Here is a 26,753-nt window from a genome sequence, read left to right as displayed (position 1 = left end):
TACTTGCACTACAAAATATGAACCAGGAGAGGAAACCCTAAGTTTAGGAAAATTAAGGAACTAGAAACTTAAGGAAAACTTCCTGAGTTTGTTTAACTTTTATTAATTTTTAAACATGACAAAACCCAAAAAAGATGTGGTAGTTAAAATGAGAGGCTGGTTAAAATACTTTGCCACTGGAAGCTTACTAAGGTAAAGAATTTTTTTTGAAAAGTATTTTCCTACTAAAGTATTGTTGGTATCTTAATTAGGGCTGTTAATGCAATTTCACATGTTTTATTTACAATATTGTTTCAGGTGTGTTCTTATATACCTTGATTTATTCAGAATATGTCCGTATAGAGGCTGATGTTTTTAGTAGACCACTTTTTGTACTAGAAGTTGGCATAGCCATTGTCCCAATGTAAATTCAGCTTAATCTGTTTCAGGGAAATTGAGTTGCTTAATGACATCACTTGTCCTTATACATGTACAGCAGTAGATCTTGGCAGTGTTCAGTTTGTTTTGTGATCAGTAACTCACAGATTTTTGTCACTGGTGGGGTTTTAGTCCTGCTGTAAATAAGTCACCACTTATTATTCAGACATTTTTGTCATGTCAGTACTGCCTAGATACAAGATGTGCTCATGAAAGCAAATACTCAGATACTTGTAAAAACAAAAAGAAATTTCAAAGTGCTTCTTTAATATTAGTCACAGATCTTATTGTGTGTTTATAAACATAAATGTAGAAGAGGAATTATTCTGGAATACAATGCAGAAAATGTATTTGGCAGTGGCATGCCTGCTGTAACTTGAGTCCAAAATACTGAAGCTGCAAGAAGATTTATCTTTTTCAGTGTATACTGTGAGACTGTGCCAAGATCTTCCAGGTCCATAAAATGAAACACTTCAGGAAAAAAATAAAAGGGGGAAGGAGCACAGTAGTTGTCTTTTTCTTTTCTATGTATGATATCTCAATATGTGTCCAAGGAGGTAGTTCACTCTTCATAGAAGATGAGGACTAGTGGGAAACCAGGGTCCATAAAATGAAACACTTCAGGAAGAAAATAAAAGGGGGAAGGAGCACAGTAGTTGTCTTTTTCTTTTCTATGTATGATATCTCAATGTGTGTCCAAGGAGGTAGTTCACTCTTCATAGAAGACGAGGGCTAGTGGGATGTTTCTGATCTAAGGATGGCTTCCACTGAGCCTCTGGAATGCAGCCTTCTCTGTTCCTAACCTCATCTTCATAAGCTTTCCAATTATTTGTTCCTTTATTTTTATAGTCTGTTCTTTCATAAATCTTCTCATGCTGCAATATACCTTTACTTCCCTAACCAGAGATCTGTGGAGAGCTACTTTCTGCTCCATTCTAATCCTTACACACATGCTACTTAATACTGTAGTGCAAGCAAAACTACTTAAAGCAAACCACAAAACTAATCCAAAACCAATGAAAATCATTAAACAGTATTCTGCTGTAATAATTATCTTCCCATTTCTTCTAATTTCTCCTTATTTAAATCTAAAACTCTTGTTTTGCCACAAGGATCTTAATGTAAGAAGAATTCATCTAGTTGAATCTTAAGGATAGAAATAGTAAATAGATCTCATGAAGACCACAAGTATGCCAAGATAAAAACGTTGTCTAATTCAGGCTCAGCATAAAAAGTGTAGATACATATGCTGAGGAGAAAGTTTGGGGCTTATTGGGATGTGTTTTGATGTACATTTTTGTTACTATCATAGCTGGGTAAAACCTCACATTAAAAATCATAGTGCCTGGGAATTAAAGCCAAAGCTAGTTTCCATAGTTTTAATATGGGGAGTAAATAGATTTATGAACAAAAACCCTGTGCTTGAATATGATTTTTCAGTGTTATTTTTCCTTCAGGTGTTAACTGATTAATGCATTGTTCAACCATGGTTGTAGGAAGAATATATTTGAAATACAGCACGGAATATCTCTTGAAGTAGAGTGAGATACAAATACATTTCTAGGATCTTAAACTTCTGTGCTGCACCTGCAGTCCTGAGAAGGTATGTTTAACCTATGAAATACATAGTTGCCTAAAAGCTTTCTTTGTTGCTGTTTTCTGGTTTTAAGCTATAATGTGCAAAAATTTGCCCGAGTACAGTATGTGAAGCCCTGCATTTTAGTTATGTGAAGTAACCTAGGACACTTGACAGTTGTTTTAACTTTAATTTTGAGTCCTTTACACTACAGCATCTTAAGCACCAACTTTTCTATGAGTACAACCTCTCTTATCTTACAACACTAGGTTGTAAGCTGGCCTCTTAACGTGCTGTTCTAATGATCTCATCTTCTTAGCGATGGAATTGCCCTTCCAGTGTCCTCAGGACTCATCAAGATCTGAAGTGTTCAATGGGCTCATTTACAGGGATGTTGAATATCAGTTTTTCCTTACAAGAAAACTTAACCCTGTTATAAGCTTATTCCACAGGTATAGAAAGCATGTAAGCACATTTTGTCCTGAATGTATTTTAGTTCACTTAAGTTAAGATTTCTCTTTACCTGAAACTTAATGCACAAATGCTTTAGAATATTTACAATACAGTAAGGCTGGAATAAGATGGTATCTTATACCTGTGACAGATTGTATTCAGCCCTTGTAGAAGATGAAGATATAAGTGCAAGAGCTGCTCACTCTACCAAAGCCCAGTGTGGAAATGCCTGATTTCATTACACTCTGCATAGTATGCAAGTTCTTTTGTAACAACATGGACTTGTCAGAATTCTGCTGTTCAGCCTCTTTTGTACTGTAGCACGTCTGCAGAAGAAATCTCTGTGATTCATTTGGACCTTTTATGCATGGAACTGCCTTTTTAAGAGACATTTCTAGTGTTCCACTGGAGAGTACCTAATAAAGAAAGCTACCCATCTGTGGTGGCTGTAACCAAGGTTACAAGTGTAACCAAGTTACAAATGTAAGCCAAGGTTACACATGAAAAAAGCTACTTAATGATTTTTAAATAATAGAAAAATGATTTAATCTCATCAGTTAAGTTATAGTTCTAAAGTTCCTTTGAAGTAGTGGTAACATTTTCTGTTTGTCACAGGGGATCTGTTAGTGTAGCTGTTTTTACATCATATACTGGGCAGCCTTTTATCTAGAAGATTCATCATCATCCCTTCCTTAGGGATTCAACCTTACTATCACTTTGTCTTTCCCTTCTTACATGATCCATTATTTTAGTGTTGAACTGTAAAATTCTCTCCTATGTATTTTGCAATGAGCATAAAACTGAGCAATACTAGTTACTGTGTTTTATAGTTTCTTTTTACTGTGAAATGATATAGCTAATTTGAATGGTTGTATATTTTTTTCTAGTTACACCCATAACATATCAGAGATCAGTGTTCCAGGATGTTTACTTTTTCCATGCTACTATGAACTTTATGACTATGTGGATTTATCGACCCCTAGTGGGTCCTTAGGAAATCAGCTGTTAATTGACTAAGTTCTAAAACAAAAATTTTTCCATGTTGTATTTGTTTCAATGCTCTTTTTCTTCTGTTTGCAGATGGATTAGCTCCTGAATTTCATTTCTGGTGTTGTTACTCATCTCTGCAGAATTGCCTATTGCAGCAACTTCTATTAACAACACTCAGGAAACGTGTTTTCATTTTGTGTTTGTGTTTTGTGGAAGACTTGTAGCTGTAGCTGAGTATTTATAAGTGTAGCATAGCAGAAATTTGAAAAAGAAAGGGTCCCCTTTTTTGTGCTGTGCAAGGTGGACTTATTTTTAATTAGAAAAGTTTGTAAATTCTTGGGTAGTGTGATACTATATAAATTAATTAAAACAAATCCTAAATCATCTGCTCAAGTTTCACTGACTTAGTGCTTATTAAATAATAATAATTTATCCTGTAATAGTAATAATTTATTAGCAGTAATATCCTGAAACCTTCCAATTCATAAAATTACTTAATACAGTATTTTCATGCTAAAACATGTAAAATGCTGCATTTCTACCAAACTCTTAAAGCAATTTTATTTCATATGGATTAAAATTAAGTACTGAATAGCGAATGCACATTTGACTGTTTAATTAACAGTAATAAATGAATATGTCTGTTCAACAATTACACAATTACAATGAAATTCAGTTGAAGTTTATCTGCTATGTTTCCAAGTATTAGAATCACAAATTAAGCCCTCCTGTAAATTTTTCTGTGCAAGTTTGACACAAGTAACTTTCATTTTTCTTGTACATTTAACTTTACAGGCTTTAAATAGTGGTGCTTTTACCAGGTAAATTACTAAATTACCCTTTGAATATTTTAAAATAGTTAAAAACAAACAACTTTTTTTTGCATGTATTAATATTTAGTATGCCTATTGCATAAACCATGGTTTAAAGTCAAACTTACACAGCAATCAAAAATGTCAAAAAGACCTCAAATTCATATTTTTATGGGAGCACCCACTATCCCAAGCCCACTGGGAGTCTCAGAACAAGATAATTCAGTGCCTGCAGCTGAACAATGGAGAGAACTCTGCTGGTGTGATACAAGTAGGTTGTTTTCTGAAAAAGTAAAAGGTGCTGACTGCTCAGAGTGTGAGGCAGAAAGCTCTGTAGTCACAGCAGTTGCCACAAACGATGGCAGCTCTCAGCAGTCTGAACAGGAGAGATTAATAATAGCAAAAGACTATTTGCCATCTCTTGTGCCTGTGGCAGTAACTTGTACCAGCACACCTGAAATGACTGAAAGTTTGGTTTATTCTGATTGTCAGATATCTAGAGATAGATGCACACATGAAAATATGAATCAGGCTGCAGATCAACACCTTCTGCAAAAACCTGAAGAATCAGCTAGACAAGATAAACTATCCCATGGCTGTGGCTCAGACCTCACTGATAGAAAGGCCAGTCATTTAGAAGTTAAAAGCTCTGACATTTCTGAGCTGGTTACCAATACTAAGCAGATTAGCATACATCTAAGGTCTGTGGGACAAGGTGTTCAATCAGATAATGGAAATTACCACCATGAACATCTAAGCCAATATCTGGATATGTTTTTCCTCCCCAATCAAGAGTCAAAACCAAAAGGCAGACCAAGTAATTTTTCAGACTTTGCAGTGTCAACAGATACTGAATTTCGTAGCATAATGACAGCCAGTCAGATGGCTCTTGTGGCTCAGGGATGGAATGAAGTGCAGGAAAGAATAATAAAACTGAGGGAAACAAAAGCAGGCAAAAAACCTGAAGAAAGACAGCGTGATCACTTTCAACTGGATTCTGATGTTGGAACATGTCTTAATGTGGCTGAGAAGGAATATAAAGAGGAGTATACAAGTTCCCTTGAACTTTTCAACTCAGAGGCTGATGGAGCAAATGTTTGCTTTGAAGCTCCAAAACGAGAAGGAAGTGCTCAGGAACTTAATGTCCCTGCTGAGCAGTTTGTAAATGAAATCCATATTGAACCACTGAGCTCAGGAATATTGTGCTCCCAAGGAGACAGTTGTCATAAGAGCTCTTCTAACAGAGCCCACGGCCATGAAGATTCCTCTCATGTTTTTCCCTCAGTTTTTAAAAGACAGCTGAAATCAAAGAGAGCTAAACTGAATTCTCCTCCAGCTGGTTCTGGGATGAGAGTGGCTCAAGAGAGGATGACAAAGTTCAAGAAACTTCAAAAGAAGCTATCACCACTTAAGAACTGCTGCTGCAAAAATGAAAAGTACAATGTTTTGGTCACAATAGTGCATCCTTGTCATATCAAAGAGATCCAGAAGACTAGACCAAAATCTTCACGTAAAGTGCCTGTAGCAACAATTGCAGTTATTGACCAGTCAGAAATTGAGAGGAAGGTGGTGCTGTGGCATGGTGCTGCATTTTGGTCACTCACTGTGTTTCCTGGGGATATTGTACTGCTTACAGGTGAGAATTCCTTTATTTGGCTATTTAAAATTTGGACCTTAATAATGCTCCTTTCAAGTAGAACAATATGTAACCAGTAATTTAGAAATGTGGCTAAGCATTTAAGTGTCTTCCTCACATCACTTGGATTAGCTCAACATCACTTTGAAATCATTTCTCATCCTACCAGTGGAACGTTGGCTGTCCCATAGAAGTTTGCCCAGCTCTTATGGATAGTCTGTGGTCTGAGACACAGCAGAGTGTTGACAATCCATCAGTGCCACAGGTAGTCAGGTGTATTCTGGAACCTGCCTGTGCTCTGAAACAGTTATTTGGGAAAGGTGCAAGTGCTACTACAAACCAGATGTGCTAGTTAATTGATTTATAGATTTATTTTTGTAATTATGTGCTGTTGGACCAGCAGATGGACCAGAAGATTGTGATGCTATGTTCAGTCTCAAGAAATACTTTACTCCTATGAAGGAGTTGATATCTTAGGAGTAGCATCTTGAGATGGGTCATACTGTGAGTTAGTAACTGATGTAGACTACAGAAATATAAAATGCTGTTTGCAGTTCACCTTTTTGATAATATGTAAGCTAATAATGAAGATTGCTTCTGGTAAATCTTTTGTACTCTTTAATACTTAGTGAACAGGAGCAAACCCCTCTCTTTAAGAGAACACATCTCATATAAGAAAATGCTGTACTGTAAAAACAATATTGCACCTAATTTAAGACTGAAGATGACCAGAACTTGATAGCAGTCCAGCCATTTAGGTTTTGAATATGCAAAAAAATTCACAATATAAAATTGTTTGACTACCTCTACAGTTTAAGATGCCCATTTCTATTTGTTAAGAGTCCTTTAAGTGCTTATAGGGAGGTGCAAATGTAGATATTTTAAAGACTTTGAAGATAGGTTGGGCTTTTTCTTTTCTGCTTAGACATTCTTCTCAACATAGGTCACAAGTGTTTTTGGGTAAGCCTAGTACTTTACTGTTCATTCTGAAATGTTGTACAACAATAACTTACCCAATACTCATTTCACTCATTACCCAGTCACTCATTTCACTTATACAGTACTTCCTATGAGGCTAGTGAATGTTTTATGTGAATGGAAGAATTATGTCCAACTACTGAGAAAAACTGATTAACTCATTGTAAATTATATTGATAGATTTTAAAAGCAATCATTTTGTTTCCAGGTGATCTCTTTCAAACTCTTTCACACCTGTATGATTCTGTATGTATATGTATATATATGTGTATATGTATGATTCTATAGTCAAGAAAAATATGATACACTTCACTATTGCTGACAAGGTTGCTTTTTTCTTGCAGATATAATGGTGTATGAGAATCTTTGGTGTGGAGAAATCATGCTGCAATCTACATTTACCAGTCAGTTACTGAATATGGGAAACTGCTCAGCTCTTGATCCAGAAGAATGTAAGATTATAGTCCACAAATTTCTGCAAAAATCACAGTAAAATTGCTGTTTGAAATACTCCATTTTGTTGACAATGCCTCATAAATAGGATAAAATGAAAACGTGAGCAACTGAGAGGTATAAAACACTATAGGAAAGTGACAGGAATGCATGTGGACAAGATGTGGACATGATGACATCAGACAGGCATGTGTAGTTTATAGCAAAGTTGAGCAGTTACCATTCAAGACTCTGGAAAAAACTGAACTCTTTGAGCTTAGTTTGAGGAGCAACAGCTCTCCTGTGACTCAACTGTCATGAGGTTTAATTTTTTTGCAAATATTTTAGAGGCTTCTAGAGTAAATAGATCCATTCAGGGAGAGTAATTCATTGCAAGTTGTTAAGCATGAGTTCTTTAAAGATACCTGAGCCATGGAGAGTGGGAGACAATACAGTGAAAGTATCACCATGAACTTGCATTCTTCTTACTGCTTTCCTGATGCCTGTTATCACCAGCTATTTAATATCCTAGAAGAATAGCTAGTCTTCTTACCAAGCTATGGTACAAGATTTCTTTCCTCTTTTGGGTGTAATGTAAAATATTGCATGTAGTTTAACTTTGGGATGTTTTCAAGAGGAGGCAGGTGTGTAACACTTGATCAAAAATTAAACTCTACTTCATCTCAAGAATTTCTTACCTTAGAATTATTGTGAAATTTTTTTGGCTTTGCCAGGGTAAATACAACAGATAAATTTTATACTTCTAAGCTTAAAAAAAGTGTCACTTTAACCTTGTTATTTTCATATAAGTTTATCCTATAGTGGATGGTGATGTTCTTCGTGGCTTGTTGGCCTACATATCAGCAGAATTTCCACACTTTGGAGACATGCCACGAAGACAGGTTCAGACTCTGGACAGTGTTCAGTATGTGCAGCTAGACCAGCTCCAGCCAAATACATTGGTTCACTCAGTCTTGAAGATTACCAGCATTGCCATCCTAACAGGTAAGCTCATGCACTGGACTTCAACTTCCAAAACTTCAACACTAGGTAAAACATAAATAGCAATTTTGCAGGACAGTTCTGGTTGTTTCCCATTCCATACACCAGTGTTTGATGTAGAAGTCAGGAATAAAACCTCTGTAACTCATGGGGAGCATAACAGTTAAAGACAGGAAGGAAACAGTGCCTGGAGTCAGCAGCTGGGAGGGTTATTGCACACTGGCACTGGCCAGGAGCTGGCTGGTGTGTTTCCACTAAGGAATCAGCACTCACCACAGACTGCACTTCCTAATGCATCAGCTTGGCAGTGAAGCAGCTTGAGCATCTCCACAGCTCCAAATAGCACAGCACCTGATCTCCAGTAAGCTGGAGGATTCAAGAGAGATTCCTGTACGAAGTACAGTGTTGGGAAGTGGAGTGGCAGCAGGAAAATCCCAGAACTGAGGAATGTGGGACTGAAATCCTTTTCAGGGAAGGTAGGTGTCGATAGCAGGGGTGCTGAAAAGAGGGTGATGCAGTTACTGTGGAGGAACATAGGTATGCTCTTTAATGGCTCTTGAATTTCAAGAGGCACAGTCTTGCTGTAGGCCACTGCTTGAGAAAGGGGGCTGGTTTATGAAGATGTCATGTGGGACAGTCAGGCTTTGCTAATTCAAAGCTCACCTACCTTGCCTTCCATGTAAGCATCCTGTCATTAAAGGAAAATTTGATTGCACTACAAATCATACCTTTTCAGCATGAAATGCATTGTTGATTATTTTAATTTAATGTTTTGGGATTTGATTACCTTTCCTAATTTATAATGGATCTGTGTTTATCTTTTCTGATGTCTTATTTGTTTATATTTCTTGTTTATTTCTTTCTAATTTTTCCTACTTAGATTTTTTTTTTTTTAAAGTTAAGCATTCCTAGTTTCTTAAATATGTACAACATTTCTTTATAGTAATCCTTCCTTCATGCCTTTTTGTACGAGTTCTTTCTCATTTTCAGCACTGGAAAATGGATGGTATGAAATACTGACATGTCTTGCTGTGATGCTCCTGTTTCTTCCACATAAGCATAACAGAGAATTACCTCATTACTATTTTCTTTTTTGACATCTCAGTTTCCTGTATGTTTTTATGGTAAAGAATCCTCTCCCCCATAGAATCATGGCTAGCAGTTCATGTAATGATGTTTTGAGTTTATTCTTCTGCCATATGTTACTTTTCTTCTAATAGCAAATGCAGTTATTTCAGGATTCCTTTTGCTGAAGAAGTTTTCCATGTTAAGATTGGTAATTTGTTCCAATTTCTTCATAATTAGGCCTCACAGCTGCTTCCTAGTGTCTTCTCCACCTTTTGAAGTGAACAAAACCAAACTGTCTTGGGGTATTCTCAGTATTTCATGAAGTGCATTGCCATGTTTTTTAATGCCCTTTGGGGTAGTTAAAGACCACTGCTCCCACCTAGAAAAGGAGTCTTCCTCTCTTTTCCCTGCATAAATGTTGGGATTATCTTTTCTTTACAGTATCACTGTTTCACAGTGCTTGACTTCAAGCTTTGCACATAAATTTGAACATACTGCAGTGTGATCTTGTATTAGTAAGATTCAAATTTTAAGCCACACTGTCAATTTTATGTTTATTCATTCTAAATGGAGAATTTTGCATAAAGGAGTCTTCATAATGTATTATTGTGCCTAAATCTCCCAGCTGTTAGAGGCTTAAAACTGCTTGCTTTCATTCTGTCTTGAAGAACTTTTAGATGTATTCCTGTTTGCTTATAATTGTTCTGTAAAATATGATAGCAGCATGGATTCATCTTAATGAAGATGTGAGGGTGACAGAGCATTGGGACAGGCTGCCCATAGAGGTTGTGGGTCAGCCTTCTCTGCACATTTCCAAAACCCTCCTGGATGTGTTGCTGTGTAACCTGCCCTAGGTGAACCTGCTTGGGCAGGGGTTGGACTAGATGATCTCCAGATGTGCCTTCAATCCCTACCATTCTGAAGTCATATAATTTCAAACTCTTTCAGAATCTGTGTATAGCTACAGAGGTGGCAACCAAAGAAAAATTATTCTAACAGTAGAACAGAACAGAGATCAACACTATAGGATGGTGCTGTGGGGAGCAGGGGCTGCCTGGTGCCCTCAACTTCAAAGGAAAAAAGGTAAAGTCCTTCTACCTATAGGTAGCTGCAAAAGGATTTTTGTGATGCTATTAATATCTTTAAAATGTTCAGCTGCTAAGTTTTCCATTCAACCTTTAAATATTCCCCTTGGAAGGGCAACATATTTGGTACCAGTTTTAACATGTCTTCTCTGCTTAAAAGCAGTGCCATCAGCAGCAGAATTTGAATACACTTGCTTTAGAAGACTGAGGAAGCCTGAATATTTAGAAACATGAATCTAGATAAAAGATCCACTGGTGCCTAGTTATGTAACTATTAAAAACAAACAAAACACCAACTACACTTGGTTGTTAACTATGCTATAACAGAGAACTGTGGAAATAGAGGATTAAATACCAGGGACATATTAAAGGTGGTATTTTTTTTTTTTTCTAGACATTGTCTAGTTATAAGAGCTGACAAGAGATTTCAGAACTGGTTTCTTTTTCAAAAAGTTGTCTTGAAAGGTGAATTCAATAAAAGTGAAATGAAAGTATGATTCTCTTCTGGGAGGACTCATGCAAAGCTTATAGGGAAAGGAAAAATTACACATGTCATCAGGCTAGAAGTAAAGTTACCAGAGCTGACCATATGAGAGTATCTTGGTGATTTGTTTCTCAATTTTGTAAGTGACCTTGGCCTTCTGTAAATCAACCAAGTTATGAGACATAAACTCTTGTTTGCCTTTTTTTGTTCTGTAGATCACATATGGGACTTTAAATACCTTCTGGTCCAATGTAGTTCTGTGTCAGGTGACTTTGAGCTGCACACAACTCCATGGTCATCCTGTGAGTGCTTGTTTGATGATGACAAAAGGGCAATTGAATTTAAAGAAAAGTTTCAGAAAAGCAAAACTTCCCTCATGCAGATGACAAAGCTCTCAGCACATTTGGAGGAAAAATACTCAGGTAAAAGTGTTACCCATAGCTCTGTAATGTCTGTTAAGCAGTTCATAACTAATCAAAATAGGTGCTCTGACCAAATAAAATGGTGGGAGGTTTTAAGCTAGCACAGCTATAGGAGTCTGACTCTTTTCTGGAGGCTGCTGCTCAGTCCCCAGCCAAACTGTGAGTGCAGTCTTCATGTAGTGAGCCCAGAGGTGAAATTGGTGAGGTGTGTGGTACTGTACAAAGGCAGCTTTGGAACACAGGGAGAGATGCTGCCTTTTGTCTGTCCCAGCCAGTGCAGTAATGATGTGATTAATTGCTGAAAGTTGGTCTAATAGTATTTCTCCAAAATTTGAGTTATCTAAAGCAAGAGAAAAATAGCAACTGCTAATGAAAACTTGTTACAAAAGAACAAAAAAATGCTTTACACATTCACTCTCTCCCAGGTAAAAGATTGCAAAGGTCAATGTTAAGCATGAAGTGACTGAGGTTCAGTGTTGCAGTATTTAACTTCAGTTTAACAACTTACCTTTCCACTATTTGTATATAAAGCTGTGCTTTTCAGTGTCTCTGAATTACTGAGGAACAGAAGCAACTCAAAATTATTTATGCAGTTAAAAGTCTCTTGATTCAGGCTCCTCTATAGTAGCATCTGCCCCAATAGCACCTGAAAACATAGTACTTTAATACATCTTCAAGTGTTTAACCACAATGATTTTTCACTGCATAAATTATGTCTAAAAATATAAGCATGTGTTAATAAAGGAAAAAAAACTCAGAAAGCTTTATTGGTAATCATCTTGGGTTTGAATCAGCTGTAACACTTACTTTTGATTTCAGTTATAAATGAAATGGAATGTGGATTTGATGGAAATGTTTTTTTTCTAGGAGTGATTCAAGTGAAAGCCCATATCTCAGAACTGAAGTTTACCATTTCAACTAGTCAGTACAAACAACTCATCTTCCGTGCTGATACTTCACTGGAGTGTGTTTTGGCTTCTCTGCCTTTGATTACATATTCAGGTTGTGCTAAATGTGGTTTGGAACTACAGGCAGATGAGAACATGATCTACAAGCAATGTATTAGGTGCTTGCCATACAACAAAGTAAAAACCTTCTACAGGTAAACTGAAATAATGTGTCAACTACAACTTTCTCCATTTTAAGTCCCCCCCCATATGTAATATTCTGTATTGAAGGTGTAGCTAGCATTTCTTATTTTTTTTTAGTAATGAAATTTCAAGGAGCTGTTCTTGAATTGCTGTGTCATAATTGCATCATTATTTATGGGTCAATTTGTTTGAATGCCACATCATATAATAATAAGGTTTACCTAGTGCTTTGTCAGTAAGCTGAGATGGAGTGGAAGCCTGAGGACCAAAGGGGAGATACTTGAGCATCTTGTTTTGGCCTAAGTTCTAAGTGGTATAAGCACACAACCATATTTTTAAACTGATGAATACATTTCAGCCTTGCAGAAATAATATTAACAAGTGTTCTCAATGCAGTAGAGAGCAGAGATACTGTGTTACCAGCAGATGGCACGGTGAGACAAGATGTGCAGGGACATTTACTTGAGCAAAAATAACAGGTCCAGTATGTAGAAAAAACTTTATTTTTGAAATCCTTAAATTTATCTTGGGCTTCAGAAATGTAAGTATCACAGCAACTTGAAAGACATATAGGTGGAGAAGGTTACTTGAGACAATCATAGATGCAACAGAATTCTAGAACTTGTGCTTTTTCTACCAAAATTATTTATGAAATTATTCCTAAATTATTGTGTTGTAAGTTTAATGTATCATCACATACTCAAGTTCCTCAGTTGGCTGTGGTTTAAATACTAGAATCCCATTTTTCCAACAAGGTAGTGACTTAGTCTTTTTCCTCTGTGTGAAATAGTCTTGCATCTTTAAGTTTAAAAGCTATTTCTTTTCCTAGGAAGGAAGATTTAAGTGCAAAAAGTTGGATTTGATTTTTTTTTTTCACCTAACTGTAAAGATTCCCCTGTTCTTTCATAAGATGATGACCTTTAATGTGGTCCTGAAGGACCTCAGTTTACTCTCTTGCACAAAAGGTGGTAGAAAAAGTATAAAGTTTTTTTCCAATGTTTGTATTTTCAGCATGTGATCACATCTTAATGTGCACCTTTAACATGCAACTTGTCCCAAAAAGTCTGTCCTTTTTACACTGAAATTTTGCTCTGATTAGTTTAGTAAGAATGAATCTCCTTGGTAGCATTTCTGAATTCTGTATTGTAGGATAACTTCATACACTTACATCTTGACAGGAGGAAAAATCTCTCCTGCTCAAGAAATGTCTTGTTAAAATGAAATCAGCTGAACTAAATAAGCTGTCCTAACTTGATGTAAATGTGCTAGTCTTGTTTATAAAACTCCATGCACAACTGGTAGAAAACTTTTTTCCTGTAGCTGACTAATTCATATCCCCTTACCTCAGATTGTTTTTTAATCCCTCAATGTAAGGAGGTAGTAAAGTTAGTATGCTCTGTTTCTGACAATGCAATTTCTATCAGGACCTCCTTGGGAGTAAAATCTGCATATAGTTTTGTACTTAGTATGAGTAAATGAATAATCCTAAGCACAGAAGGCTTCCTAAAACCTAATATGATTCTGTAATTTGATTTGCTTCTTTGATTCAGGGGATGTAGTATCTTATTAACCTAACCCACTATTTTTTATTTTAAGAGTGTGAATATTTGAAGATACAAAATAGACACTATGGCAGGAAAAGAGATATTGTAAAAGATCTTGGTATTTAAGACACTTAAATGGCCTTAAAATCTCTGATTTCAGTACTGTAGGTCAGTGAAGTCATCCCCTCTAATTTTTCTTCTGAAATGTAGGAGCCCAAGTTTGTTAATCTGATGTGATTGTACCACAGCTCATCTCTTCCTTCAGATGATGAAGACACAAGCTTAAGACACATGCATTTGTATATGGTTAGAAGGCTTTTTTTCTGAAGTTCAATACCCAGAACACTGAACACTTCAACCATAGTGGTAATAGTCAGGCAGATGATCCTAGAAACTTAGACTTTACCTGAGTTCTGTCACAGAATGTGTGTAAATATTTCCATACTCTTTTTGAGCTAGGACAATATGAATGTCAAGCTAGAAGAAATCATTAAAAAAGACAAAAATATTTTGTAGTTCAGATCTCAACTCCTAGATTCAGATATCACAGATAGGTCCTCAGTGGTAATAGTCAGGCAGATGATCCTAGAAACTTAGACTTTACCTAAGTTCTGTCACAGAATGTGTGTAAATATTTCCATACTCTTTTTGAGCTAGGACAATATGAATGTCAAGCTAGAAGAAATCATTAAAAAAGACAAAAATATTTTGTAGTTCAATTCAGTTATCACAGCTAGGTCCTCATTTTCTAGATCTCTTTTGCCCAAACTTTCAGTTTTCCTGTCATTTTTTGCCTGGAATTAGGTATGATGGTAGCATTCCCTTCAGGCAGTTCATTTTTCAGTCTATACCAATGATTGGTTGTCAGTTAAGATGCTGAACGTTTTAATGGCAGTAATAAGGTAGGAATTTCCCAGGTACTTATGGTCAGCAGGGGCTGAATTTAACCATTCTGTACTAGTGGAAAAACCTGTTTCAGTACCTTAGTATACAGGCATTAAAGACTGTTGACTCAGTAGCTTCTAAGGAACAGTTTTATAGATTTATACCTTTAGTAAGATTTAGTTATATCCTTAAATATGTTTCTAACTGTTTAACAGTGATGTAAATTGACCATATTAAAACCAGGGCTATTTAAGGAATAAAGGCAATCATAAACTGACATTTTCTGTGGCACTAGTGAACAAAAATGAACAGGGCTAGACTCTTTTTGAAGGTTGTGTTGAATTTCCTTTCTCACCATAACAGTTTGCTCTTATTGAAGTAAATAAGTTTATCTGAAAGAAGATGTAGATGACCTTGAGAACAGAGTACAAACTGAGAAACAGGTAGGCAGCATATAATAATCAGGAACAAAGCAAAACTAGTATTTCCTAATGTATTAATTGCTTTGTGAGACCTCTGCAGACCACATTTGCCTGTGGCTTTCAAAGCTTTAAATTATGCCACCTCTGCAGGGAGCACCTTTTATCCAGTTGTGAGTATCTGCCACTGAAAAGTTCTGCACTGAAGATGATTGTGCCTTATTTTATGACTTGATTTAATGTACACTATTTTGGAACGGTTCCAATATTGTTATAACCAGGATTTATATTATTGTGACATGTCCTGATGTTTACTGGTTTAGTTTCTTCTGTGGGGTGGTCAGGATATGACATTGCATCCGGCTTTGATCAGAGCAGCACAGATTGTCTGAAAAATGTGAGGACTGTGGTGGTGCAGATGTTGCAGGTCAAGTTCTGAATGGTCTCAGGGCAGGTGAGAGCATATGTTGGGCAGAAGCTGCATCAGCTGTATGAATTATAGCCTTAGTAAAAATCAAGTTGAAAGCAAGCAGAAACTACCTGTTGAACATCACTCTAGAGGACTGCTGAGGTATCATCAGCTCACAGAAACACAGGAAAAAATAATAGCAAGGACTTTTGGTGGAAACAATAAAGGTATGGCATCAATAATGACAGTTGGAGAGGACAAACCCTTGAAATACAGGGAGCACCTGTACTAAAAAAGGGCATCACTTCTTACCATTTACTTTTCATCCAGTACCACTTTTGAATCATATAAAACAGCAAAATTTGGAAAGCTTGTGGGACAGCAGTCCCTAACCAGCTTAATTTCAGACCTAATAGGAGTACTACTGCCCATATCCTATGTAGAAGATGGTTTCCAGGAAGAGGAGGCATTTAATTTCCTGGGTTTTCTATTTCCTGGTGTTTTGTTGGAGGATAATATTACCTTGTATTACTTTTAATCAAAAATTTTGTTTCAAGCAGAAAAACATAGCAGCTAACTTTGAAGAGTCTTTTATTTTCTGATCTAGACCTGCTTTGATGACAGTAGAAGATGGAGGATATGAAATTAATGTTCATGTAGTATCCGAGTTGATGGAAAAAATCTTCCTCAATATTCCTGCAGACTGGCTCAACAGATTAGTAGGTACTGTTTCACTGATTATTTGGGATAGAAACAGGGAGCAAGGTTCACAAGGGGAGTAAAATTTTTAATTATTGGGATGAGATTGTTCTGGAAATAGGATTGCTCATGTTGTATGAGACTTCCAGAACAAAACCAACCTCAAAGAGAACACTTCATTGTTCTCACAGCCTCACAAGAGGTGAGATATGAACATTTGTGTTATAAATATTTGGTGACTGAATGGATTCCCTATATGCAAAATAGAATCTCTTAGTTTTTAGAAATAGCTGACATGCCTTCATGATACAGTTAACTGAACAGTCTCTTGGACAGGCTCCTGTTGATAGATCCTTGAGAGGTGTTTTACATGATGCAGATGTTAGCTTAATGAAAAACATTCTCAGTGCATTGTTTTAAAAAAAATAAATGTTAAAAACCAAAGCTACTTGTCAATTCAGATGGTGGGCTATGGTTCCAGTCATTGAGTACCTTTCATGGAGGTGGGACTTGAATCTTTATCTTCTCAGGTTTGTGAAAATAAAGAGTAAATTGGCTTGTTCTGTCTTTTGCAGTGCCCTCTTCAGATGTAACCTACAGCACAATAGTAGCAGATCTGTGCCATTTGCTGCTAGCAGATACAGAAGCATCCTATTTATTGGAAATTAAGAGCCACTTTGTGCTGGATGAAAACAGCTATCCTTTGCAAAAGGATTTCCATCTGCTGGGATTTCATCCTGATCTCTGAAGCATTGAGCTCTGCAGTAACTGAGTGATAGAGTTCATAGGAACACACAGATGGCAAGCAGAAGAAAGAGGAATTAGCTCAAGGAAGCAAATCTCTTTAAAAATACAAGAATGGATTTTGGGTTTTATTTATTCTATATCAGGTCTTTGGGTTTTTTTGTATGTCTGCCTATCAGTATTACAGCAGCAGTATGTACTATAAAGTATATTTTTATATTAATAAACTCTTCCTGGGTGTCTGTTTTCCTTCCCAGAAAACTTCACTAGTATTGAAAGACTGAATTTTTCTCAGATATGACAGATCAGAGGAAGACAACCACAATTCAGTAATATTATTTTATTTATAAGATTTTTGTTTGTCTTACCCTACACATTACCTGTAACTCAGTTATATCTTTGCTTGCTTTGTTACTGTGGTTGCTTTCCTTCTTAAAATACTAGAATTTCTGCTATTTCTCCTCAGCAATTTTGCTGCTTTTGTTTTCACTTGTAGAACAACTGTCTCACTGAATCTAATCCTGTGTATCTAGAAGCTATTGCACCAATTTAATTAAGAGGTTTTAAACAATTTAAACTGGTGCATTCTTTCTTGGACCCTTTAAATTATTTAATTGTTGTAGTATTTTCTATCATAAGCTGGCAAATAAACATAATCATCTTAAGGCAATTTAATCAGTTTAACATAGGTCTGCAAAATTTTCTCCCATCTTCATTAGATTTAGAGGTTAATCTAATTATTTTTAAAGTTTTAGTGTGTTGCTATAGTGATTATTATCAGTAAAAGACTAAGAAAATTATGGCTGCACATGACCTCATAAAGTAACTATTTAATAACTATTACTCTGCAGAAGTGATTAAATATATCAATCAGTATTTTTCTGATAGAAATGTCTCTGATATAAGTTGTGCTTCTTAGAGAGGCTGTCAGGACCTGTAGGTTTGAATCATATTTGCTGTCTGACTAGATCTTTGCTGATCTCTACTGGCACTGTTCTGATGTGGGAAATCAGTTTCCCCATGCACTCTTTTCAGCCATCTTTAGGCTTCCAGCAGAAGTGTTCTCAAAACTGAATTTGGTGTGTCAAGTTGTCAGATGTATTGTAATGCAAGTCATATGACTGCTGATCAGCTTTCATGTGCTGTTTCTTGGAAGTGGCTACTTAAAACTAAATAACCATGTTTCTTGGTGCTAGTTTGGAGTCTGTTGTATTTGGGGATGGGTTTTTAATGATGTTGATTAAAGCTATGTGTGAGCCATGTGTTTTCTTGTGTACCAATAAAGGGGAAGGTAGTAATCTGTCTGGCAGCAAGAGAGAATCCTAAGGATTATTGTATGACTTTGAAGAAATGAATTTTCAGCTGAGGTGTCATAAGGTCACTTAGGTTATTTCTGTATTGGCCTGTGCACTGATCAATCTGGTCAGATTCTATTGGTCAAACAGGTCTGTGCAGCTCTGCTTCTCAATGGCAAGCTTAGTCTTCTGATTTTAGCCTTAGCCATCCTCTGGCAAAAACACTGGGGAATTATTTTATCTCTGAACAACCTCTGACAGCTTTGTCAGCCAGCATAGAAGTGCTAATAGCAGAGATATTAGCACCAATGCTGAACCTTTATGAGCATTCTGAGTTTACTAAGTCCCTTGGAAACCATCTGGCTGGCATGGCTGTGATGGGTGAGCTGTGGCTAACCAATGTTAATTTTCATAAATGCACCACCAGTTGACAGTTTCTTTGGTTCCCATCTTCACCTCAGTAATTCTGTGTCAAATTTCCAGGCCCTGCTGCCTTGTGTTTACTACTTCAGACTTTTTTCCCTGCCTTTGAAACAGGAAACTGTGTGCCTCCATCAGGCATTTGTCATTCTCCTGATGGAGGTTTCTGGTCCTTTATCATGTGTAATGCATCTTGCTCCTTTCAGTTTCATCAAGCTGCTGCTTTGAGAATGTACTGTTATATTAGCAGCAAGCCATTATCAGATCCTTCTGGTCTCTCATTTCCTCACTTAGAAGAAGGATGGAGCAGAGCAGATGGCAGTGATCCTTAGGCCTCCTAAAAGAGTACAACAGGTATAACTTTAATTGGGAGAGAAGGTAAGGTAAAGAGTGATGCACAAGGGAATATAAGTAAATACTATGAGCAGTGGCAGGTCTTCTGCAAACTCCTGTTCTCTAGAACCAGAATGTAACCTTTATTTCTGCCTGTTTGAAAATGGTGGCAAATTGCTGCTCACTGACATTTGACAGGGTTGTACTTGTCAACTCACATGCTAGATTTATTGCAGTGACTTCTGAAATTCCTGTATTGGTCAATAGTAATGGCAAACATAGAGGGAGATGTGACATCTTATATGAACTTGTATCTGTTTCTTGGGTGGGTGTTTTCTGTGCTATGCATTTTGGAAACCTTTTTTAGAAGAGTAGTAGTACTGTTAGGCACTGAGAAGTCCTGTCATCACTCCATCTCAATGTAAATCTAAAGCACAAGATCAGATGGATGTTCCCTAAAAGGCAGTAGGTAAAAAAACTAACAACAACAACAAAATTACAGTAACTCTATTGTGACTCCTCAATAATACTTAGTGGAATAACTCCTGCTTAGGAAGAATCAAAAAGGACCTTTCTTATTTACTTCACTTGGATAACCTTGAGCAAAATCAAGTACATGGGTAAGAGCCTTTAAATATATTTCTTTGTGGAATTATTGAACACACAAACTGGAAGCCTTTAAATATATTTCTTTGTGGAATTACTTCCAGTTTGTGTGTTCAATATTTGTACTTTAATGAGTAATAAGCAAAAATGAAAGAGACCACGTTAGTACAATGCATTGTTACATCACTTGGACCACAGTGCAAGGCAGACAGGGGACTTCCCACTTTGGAGGTGTCTGTGGAGTGTCTAATGGACACTGCAGAGTACATGCATCTTCCTGCACAAGCTAGGAAATCTGTCTGAAACATTCTTGAAGTTTACCTTAAGTTTACTTTCAAGATCTTCAATGTTTATTGGTATGATTTAAATCATGGAGGGACAAAATGTGTTTTGTAATATTGCTTTATCATAGTAATATGGTTATTACAGTTTATAGATACACTCTTCCAAGTATGTTACCTGTTAGATGGGTTTTCAGTGGTTTTGTAGGAGGAAAGTTTGAAAACAGCTCTTGGAGGGGCTGGCATTACTCATTCAACAGAAGTATAATGAAGGTGGAACATCTTGTAAAACTGAATTAATTGTAATGAGTCTAGGTTCATCTGACACCCTGTGGTGCAGCTAGCAGGATGGACTGAGGGTACCACGTGGTATTTCAAATGGGGGTTGAGGTGAAGCCTGCTGTCTTACTGTTCCTCTCAGATGTGTTCTCATATTTCCTTTAGATAATAACAATATTATCAAAATGGAAAGTGTTCTCATCTCCCCAGAGAAGCCTCATTTTTAAAATAAATTGAATTAATTAATATTGTATCCTGTTGGAAAGGAAGTTGGCTTTAATTCAGCTGCAGGCATTACGGTCCCCTTGGAACATAATTTTACAAGATGTCTAGCCACAATTGTCTGTGTCTGGTTTATGACTGCACAGTGTGAAAGGTACAGAGCCCAGGTCCTCATTGAACAATAAGAGAAGGATGTCCTATATGTTTTATTTTGATTAAAAATGATTACCCTGAATTATTTTACAGGCTAGTAACTTACTTAATGAAGAAAAGTCTACCCCCAAACTAGACATATGTCCAGGGGGGGCTTAAGCTAATTGGATTTTCGGTGTAAGAATGGCCATACTAGGTCAAACCCAAGGTTCTTGTAATCAGTGCTCTGTTTCCAGTAGAGATTCACTTAGGGAGAAGTATATAAGGATGGGTCTGTTCCTTTGTGTTGTTTTCTTGGAGTGCTCCAGTACTCCTGCAAGCCTCCAAACATTTGTGACTAAAGGAGTTCTCCTTTAGCGTTGTACATTGGGGGTGGTGAAAACATCTAAATGAGTGCAAGAAATACACTGTGCTGAGGAGTGTGAGAGGTGCTTCTGGGTTATTGATCAATAAACACTCAGTGCTTATTGTGAGACGTGCTTCTGGGTTATTGATCAATAAACAGTGCTTATTGTGAGAGCTTTTCCATTTAAAGGTTGGGAGTTGTTTATGTGCTGTGGCAGAGAGCATGCCACCGTTTAACCAGCTCCTTGGGCTTGCTGATCATTTCATTCCAGTGTTCTAGTTCTTTGCCACGGGTGTACATGAAAGGCCCAACGACTACACGTCCTAGCAGACGTGTTTCTGGGGGGAGAAAAGAAGAAAGCAGTTAGTGATTAACACTTGTGAGTGCTGCTCTGAAGTCCTTACCTAAATGAGAATATTAACTTGTACTTCTCGAAGTAATGCGTGTTCTGAAAATTATTTTCACACCCATGTTTTTATCAAGGAATTCACTCTGGACTTCAAGTTGTGTAGTTTGCACATGCCAAGATTCAGCATTACAAGGTGCTGCAGTAAGTGGCTACTTAGTCAGTTCAGGCTTATCTTATTGTCTGCACTCTGAACTAGAATCAGCTCAAGGCACACAGATCTCTAGCTGCCCAGCTGCTCTACCTCAAGTGTCCTGTGAAAGCACCCTAGTTTTGGGCCTCAGCAATGTCAGTAGGATCCATATGATGCTCTAGCTTGGGAAAGAACAGATTTAGTTAGGGAGACAGCTGGGAATCACAATATGTGGGCTGGCACTGACCACCCCCTGCCAATGAGCAGGGTGTTCCTCGTGCCTGAACCCTTTAGCTGTGAACAGGGAGGATAATTTGAATTTGCACTACATGAACTTCAGAATATTTAAAAAGTGCTTGGCTGTCTGCAAGTGAAAATGGTGAAAGACCCAAGTACTGATCCTAGTTCTTTTCAGTCCTCAAAGCCAAAGCATCTGCCCAAAACCTTACCTAAAGGAATTTTCTCAACAGCATATGAGTCCAAATGAGGTTATTAAAGTTTCATTATTGAGATCATACTTGCAGTGCAGGGAAGATGTTTTTCTTGTGAGCAGTAGAAATATTGATTTCTGATTTGCTTCTCTCAGCAGAACTCCTTAATGGATTCTCTTTCAATTAGTAAGATGATTTAACTTAAATTGTTGGGTTTTCTGCCAGGGAATGGGGATGTTTGTAATCTCTCTTCTTTCTCATTATTTGAACTGCAGTGATAATTAACATAAAATTCCCATTCCTCTTTCAAATTTGGTTAGGAACAGTGTAAGGCTTTAAAGTGTTGGAGGTTGGGGATTATACACACAATTGTTCACAGAACATAAGTGCACATGCTTGTTTTCTTCTGATACCAGAAGTACAGCCCCTTGTGCTGACAGTGACTAGCCTACAGTTACTTTTTTGTCTTCCATTAAATGTATCTTTAGCCTCTGAAAGAGACATTGTACAATTACTGCAAATAGGTGGTTCTGCATTTTAAGGAAACAGCTTGTGAAATACCCCAAACCTTTAACATGTTTTATGATTATTGATGAAAAAGAATTAGTTCCTCCAAGGTATAAATATCTGTGCAAAATATGAGAGCTTTATGACATGGTGCTTAGTAATTTTGATAGCTTACTTTCTCCCTTGATACTCTGGAGCACAGCCAGACTCAGGCTTGCTGTATCCAGCTCTGTCTGTTCTGCCTTGAAACTGAAGGTTTCATTGTACACTGGATTGGGAGATCCCAGAACAGTTGCTGTCTTTTTACTTTTGATTAATTTATTATGGTTCATCAGCGAGACTTTGACATACACGCCTTGGAGAAAAAGAAAACAAGAAGAAAATACACCAGAGGCAGTTGGGAGAAGGAATTTCTCTCTTTGAGTCTATTAAGTATAAAACCAGGTCATGAACAGCTCAGGAAATGCACATGGCAACAGGGCAATGCATGAAATTAAACGGGGAACACACGAAGTCCTGGGGGTGCAGTTTTGCAGTGTGTTTTCCAGTTTAAGAACTGTTGAACAGTCATATTCTTACCCTACATCCTTGATCTTCTATTCCTGTACCTCCCCTTCATCTGATGGAGATGTTTTTGCAGGCTTGGTTTGTTGGGTCAGTAGTTAATTTCATATATTTGATCACATGATTGATCCACCACAAAGGAGACTGTGATGGAGGAACCATGAAATAAAGCAGCAGCCTGGCCTTGGATTGGATACATTTCAGGGGAACAGATTCTCATAGTCAGGGGAATCCTTAGGAGGAACCATGAAATAAAGCAGCAGCCTGGCCTTGGATTGGATACATTTCAGGGGAACAGATTCTTATAAGTCAGAAGAATCCTTAAAAAAAGCTTTTACTAATGACTTCTAGCCTGTGGTAGAACATTCTGAAGGAAATTTGAGAAAAGGATCAATGATCTCTTGCTCCTCCTTCTTGAAAATATTAGAAAAATTATGTGTTAGTGGGAACAACAAAAGTTTGTTTTGCTTCCTGGAGGGGACTTGCATTGCATTGTGTTCTTATTCACCAGATCTTTGACAATTAAATCCAAAGCAACCTGAAATCTTCCTTTCTATCCTACCCTTCTACAAAGTTTAATGACAAGCATGTCAAAGTTTCATCTTAATTGGTGGCTAAATATTTGTTGTTTTCCAGTGAAGTAGTAGTAGATTCCACGCTGCTACTGTGTGTATTACTCTCTGCTATGCAATTCACCAAGGTTCATCTGTACAGCAAAAATGACTAAAAATGTCAGGACTGAGACAACACTGACAGAATCCTAACATGTCCTTGCTATTTCCACAGATCCAGCAGGCTCTCATTACTGTTTTGGAGGGTGCAGGATTAGAAGAACAGAGGTTTTTTTATGACAGAGCTGCCACCTGAGTGCTATATATGAAGAGAGTTCCTATATAAACTACTTGCACAAAGTCTGACTTTGCATTACTTATTACTTCTTAATACATTTCATTCAGAAATTTGAATTAAAAAAATAAATCTCCTTACTGTCCCATACTGCACATCTTTCATCAAAGATTAGTATTGCACTACCTTAATGCAAAAAACTTTTCATTCCAATTTCTTCAGGATTTACCAGAGAATCTGTGAGCCCTGAATTACACTTGAAGAGCATTACCAAAGGAAATAACACCCAAACTATTTGTCACAGTGATAAGTTCTGCAGAATAGCCTCCTGGCAGCTTTTCCTTCTAGAGCATGCCCATGATTCTTGCTTATTATGATAGCTTCTAGTATACCAGCACTAGAGTAACATGGTTAGATTTGCAGAAAGAAAACAGAGTTCTGGCTCTCTGTGCTACAGCACTTCACGCTACAGGTAGAAACCTGATGTATTAAGAAGTGTGTCCTCCCTCTCTTGCCAAGTTGTTGAGATAATGCAATATTAGAATATTTGCTCTGAGTTCATAATGCTACTTTGTTTATCTGCTACAAGTGACTCATTTTTTTTTTTTCTGGCCACCCTTATTGTAGTTCTTTGTTTTCTAAAATGAATACATTCTGTAATATATTTGTTTCAACAAGTGCACAGCGTATGATTCTGCTTGTTGGAAACCTCTGTGTTCTTATTTTACTGCTCATTTCTTTGCTTATGAGTTCAAGCAGAGCAAATTTATCTCTAATATTATGTTTACTCATTTAGAGAACATTGTTTCTGAAGTTAAACATCCTGGTAACAGCCTACTCAAAGAAACCTAAAAAAACTTCAGTTTATATAGAGAACTAAACCACTGCTGGGTGTATTTTTGCATTTATATTGTTTAGTTTCAAAGCCCTTCCAAAAAACCACTACAGATTCAAATACAAGTTTTGTTCATCCACTTTTGCTTAGAACGTTTTATATTTTAAACAGGATTTTGAGGTAATCTCTACACTCAACATCTCTGAGGCCAAAGGCACATAAGCATCATGTGCTAGGAAAACTCCCTGTGCAGTGAGGGAGAAAAATTGTGACTCTATACCATGGTCCTTTGAACAACAGCCAGGCTGTCCTAATATGGGATGATTTTTTTTTCCCAGTTCAGTTGTAGCCAGGACAATAAGGAGCTGTCCTGTCCTGTAGCTGTTACCTTGAGGCAGCTCTCTTAGTGCCTGCTTTCTCTGAAATGCTGTCTTCTTTATGAGACAAACCATTTATTATGGAACAAACCTAAACCATAGCAGAACTGAGCTATCAAAATCTAATTACCCCAGTAAAAAAAAAAAAATATGGCTTGTTTCCATTCAAATCAGCTTTTCTTTTCTGAGTCACTCAGTGCAAGCCTGGGTGGGCAGATGAGGAAGGAGCAAACTGAAACAGGAATTCTGGAGCTGATAGCAGAGAGGAAATCCCACTTACTGACAGCATGGCTCTCCTCCTGGAGCTTTAACCCTCTTGCCCTCAGAACCACGACAGTGAGACGGCCCAGGTAGTCATTGTAGCTGAGGGAGAACTGGATATCCCCATGCTCTGAAGGAGGCTTTGGGAGCAGAAGAACACTTGTCAGATACATCTGAAAAACTTTCTTCACGTAGACAAACAGGGGCAGGGGGAAGTTCTTCATACTAGTGGTTTCTGCCACGCTGAGGCATGTGAGTGAATTGTAAGAGCTTTATTTATGCTGTTGTGACATTTAACAGAATTAATCAGCCTTCTAGAAACTCTGAATTACTGTTTCTTCCAGGTGATGCCTATTTCTTTGCCTCCTCTGGTTTTGTTTTGTTTTTTCCCTGCTCTTACTGATTCAAAACAGGAACAAATAACAAAAGATGTATGTAACTGTCTCCTAACTCATATGACTGTTTCTCAGCAGCTGGATAATCCCTCAACAACAGCTATGGATCTGTGGGGTGGTACCATGGGAATTTTGATTCCAAATGTTTATCAAATACTTTGGCATTTTAAGTATTTGACACAAGATACTTGTACTTCAGCTGTACTACTCCAATACTTGTAAGATGACTGAAGTTCCACAGTGCCAAGCAGCCTGGTATCACATACCTCCAAGTTTTCTTTCTCCAGATCTCTCCATATGACTAGTTTGTTGTCATCAGCTAATGTTTCATTTTTCAATGGGAAGATAACTTGGCCTAGGAGATGATGTTTCTTCTGATTATCAACGTGATAAACCAAAAACTTCAGAGTCCTTTGGAATAACATTTTACTGGAAACCTGTACAGGAAAGGGAAGAATACATTAATAATTATAAAACTACACTTTTCTGCTCTAGCATGACTTCAAAGGAAGAATTTTTCAAAGTGTCTAAAGGTAGGTGGAGATTTCCTTTGATTATTTGAAGTCCACTTCTGTCATTTGCTGAAAGCTTTAACTATGCAAAGTCTAAAGATCCAAGCTAAAATTGAGTTCATCTGAAAAATGTGAAGCTAGCTGGCTGTTTTTCAACTTGTACACATCTAGTGTTATATGAAGCATTCACTGTCAGACACGAATGTTTAGGAATCTGTATATGTTAATTTTTCAGTTGTCTGAAATGAAATTTTTTTTGTTTTAGAGCTTTTGTGTTTTAAAACCTGCTGAAAGGCTCTTTGCATAGGGAGCCAAGCTCCTAGCTTCACATCTTTATACAAGTAGCATCCCAGACACCGCATGAGTCCTACTCTCTAAAGAACAGCAAAGAAACCAAAAGCTGTG

General features: G+C 37.2%; 2 protein-coding genes across 2 annotated transcripts; one reads left to right on the top strand and one right to left on the bottom strand.

Moving 5' to 3' along the window:
- The first annotated feature begins 4,389 nt into the window (after positions 1-4,389).
- Positions 4,390-17,150, top strand: FAM35A (family with sequence similarity 35, member A). Its single transcript, XM_008943555.1, has 8 exons — positions 4,390-5,884; positions 7,207-7,314; positions 8,105-8,299; positions 10,313-10,447; positions 11,149-11,355; positions 12,223-12,457; positions 16,311-16,426; positions 16,978-17,150. Exons 1-8 carry the CDS (start codon positions 4,390-4,392, stop codon positions 17,148-17,150), a joined length of 2,664 nt encoding a protein of 887 aa, XP_008941803.1.
- A 4,132-nt stretch (positions 17,151-21,282) lies between these two features.
- Positions 21,283-26,273, bottom strand: LOC103776069 (synaptotagmin-15-like; the record flags this gene model as incomplete). The annotated part of the gene is made up of 4 exons (XM_008943556.1): positions 21,283-21,419; positions 22,734-22,913; positions 25,461-25,581; positions 26,103-26,273. Coding segments are annotated over 4 exons (609 nt in total), but the record flags the coding sequence as incomplete, so codon positions are not given.
- Between the last annotated feature and the right edge of the window lie 480 nt (positions 26,274-26,753).

This window comes from Merops nubicus, unplaced genomic scaffold (assembly GCF_000691845.1).
Source record: "Merops nubicus isolate BGI_N331 unplaced genomic scaffold, ASM69184v1 scaffold25997, whole genome shotgun sequence".
NCBI classification, from domain to species: domain Eukaryota; kingdom Metazoa; phylum Chordata; class Aves; order Coraciiformes; family Meropidae; genus Merops; species Merops nubicus.
Note: the sequence above shows the minus strand (reverse complement) of the source record. Positions and strands in the feature narration are given on the sequence as shown.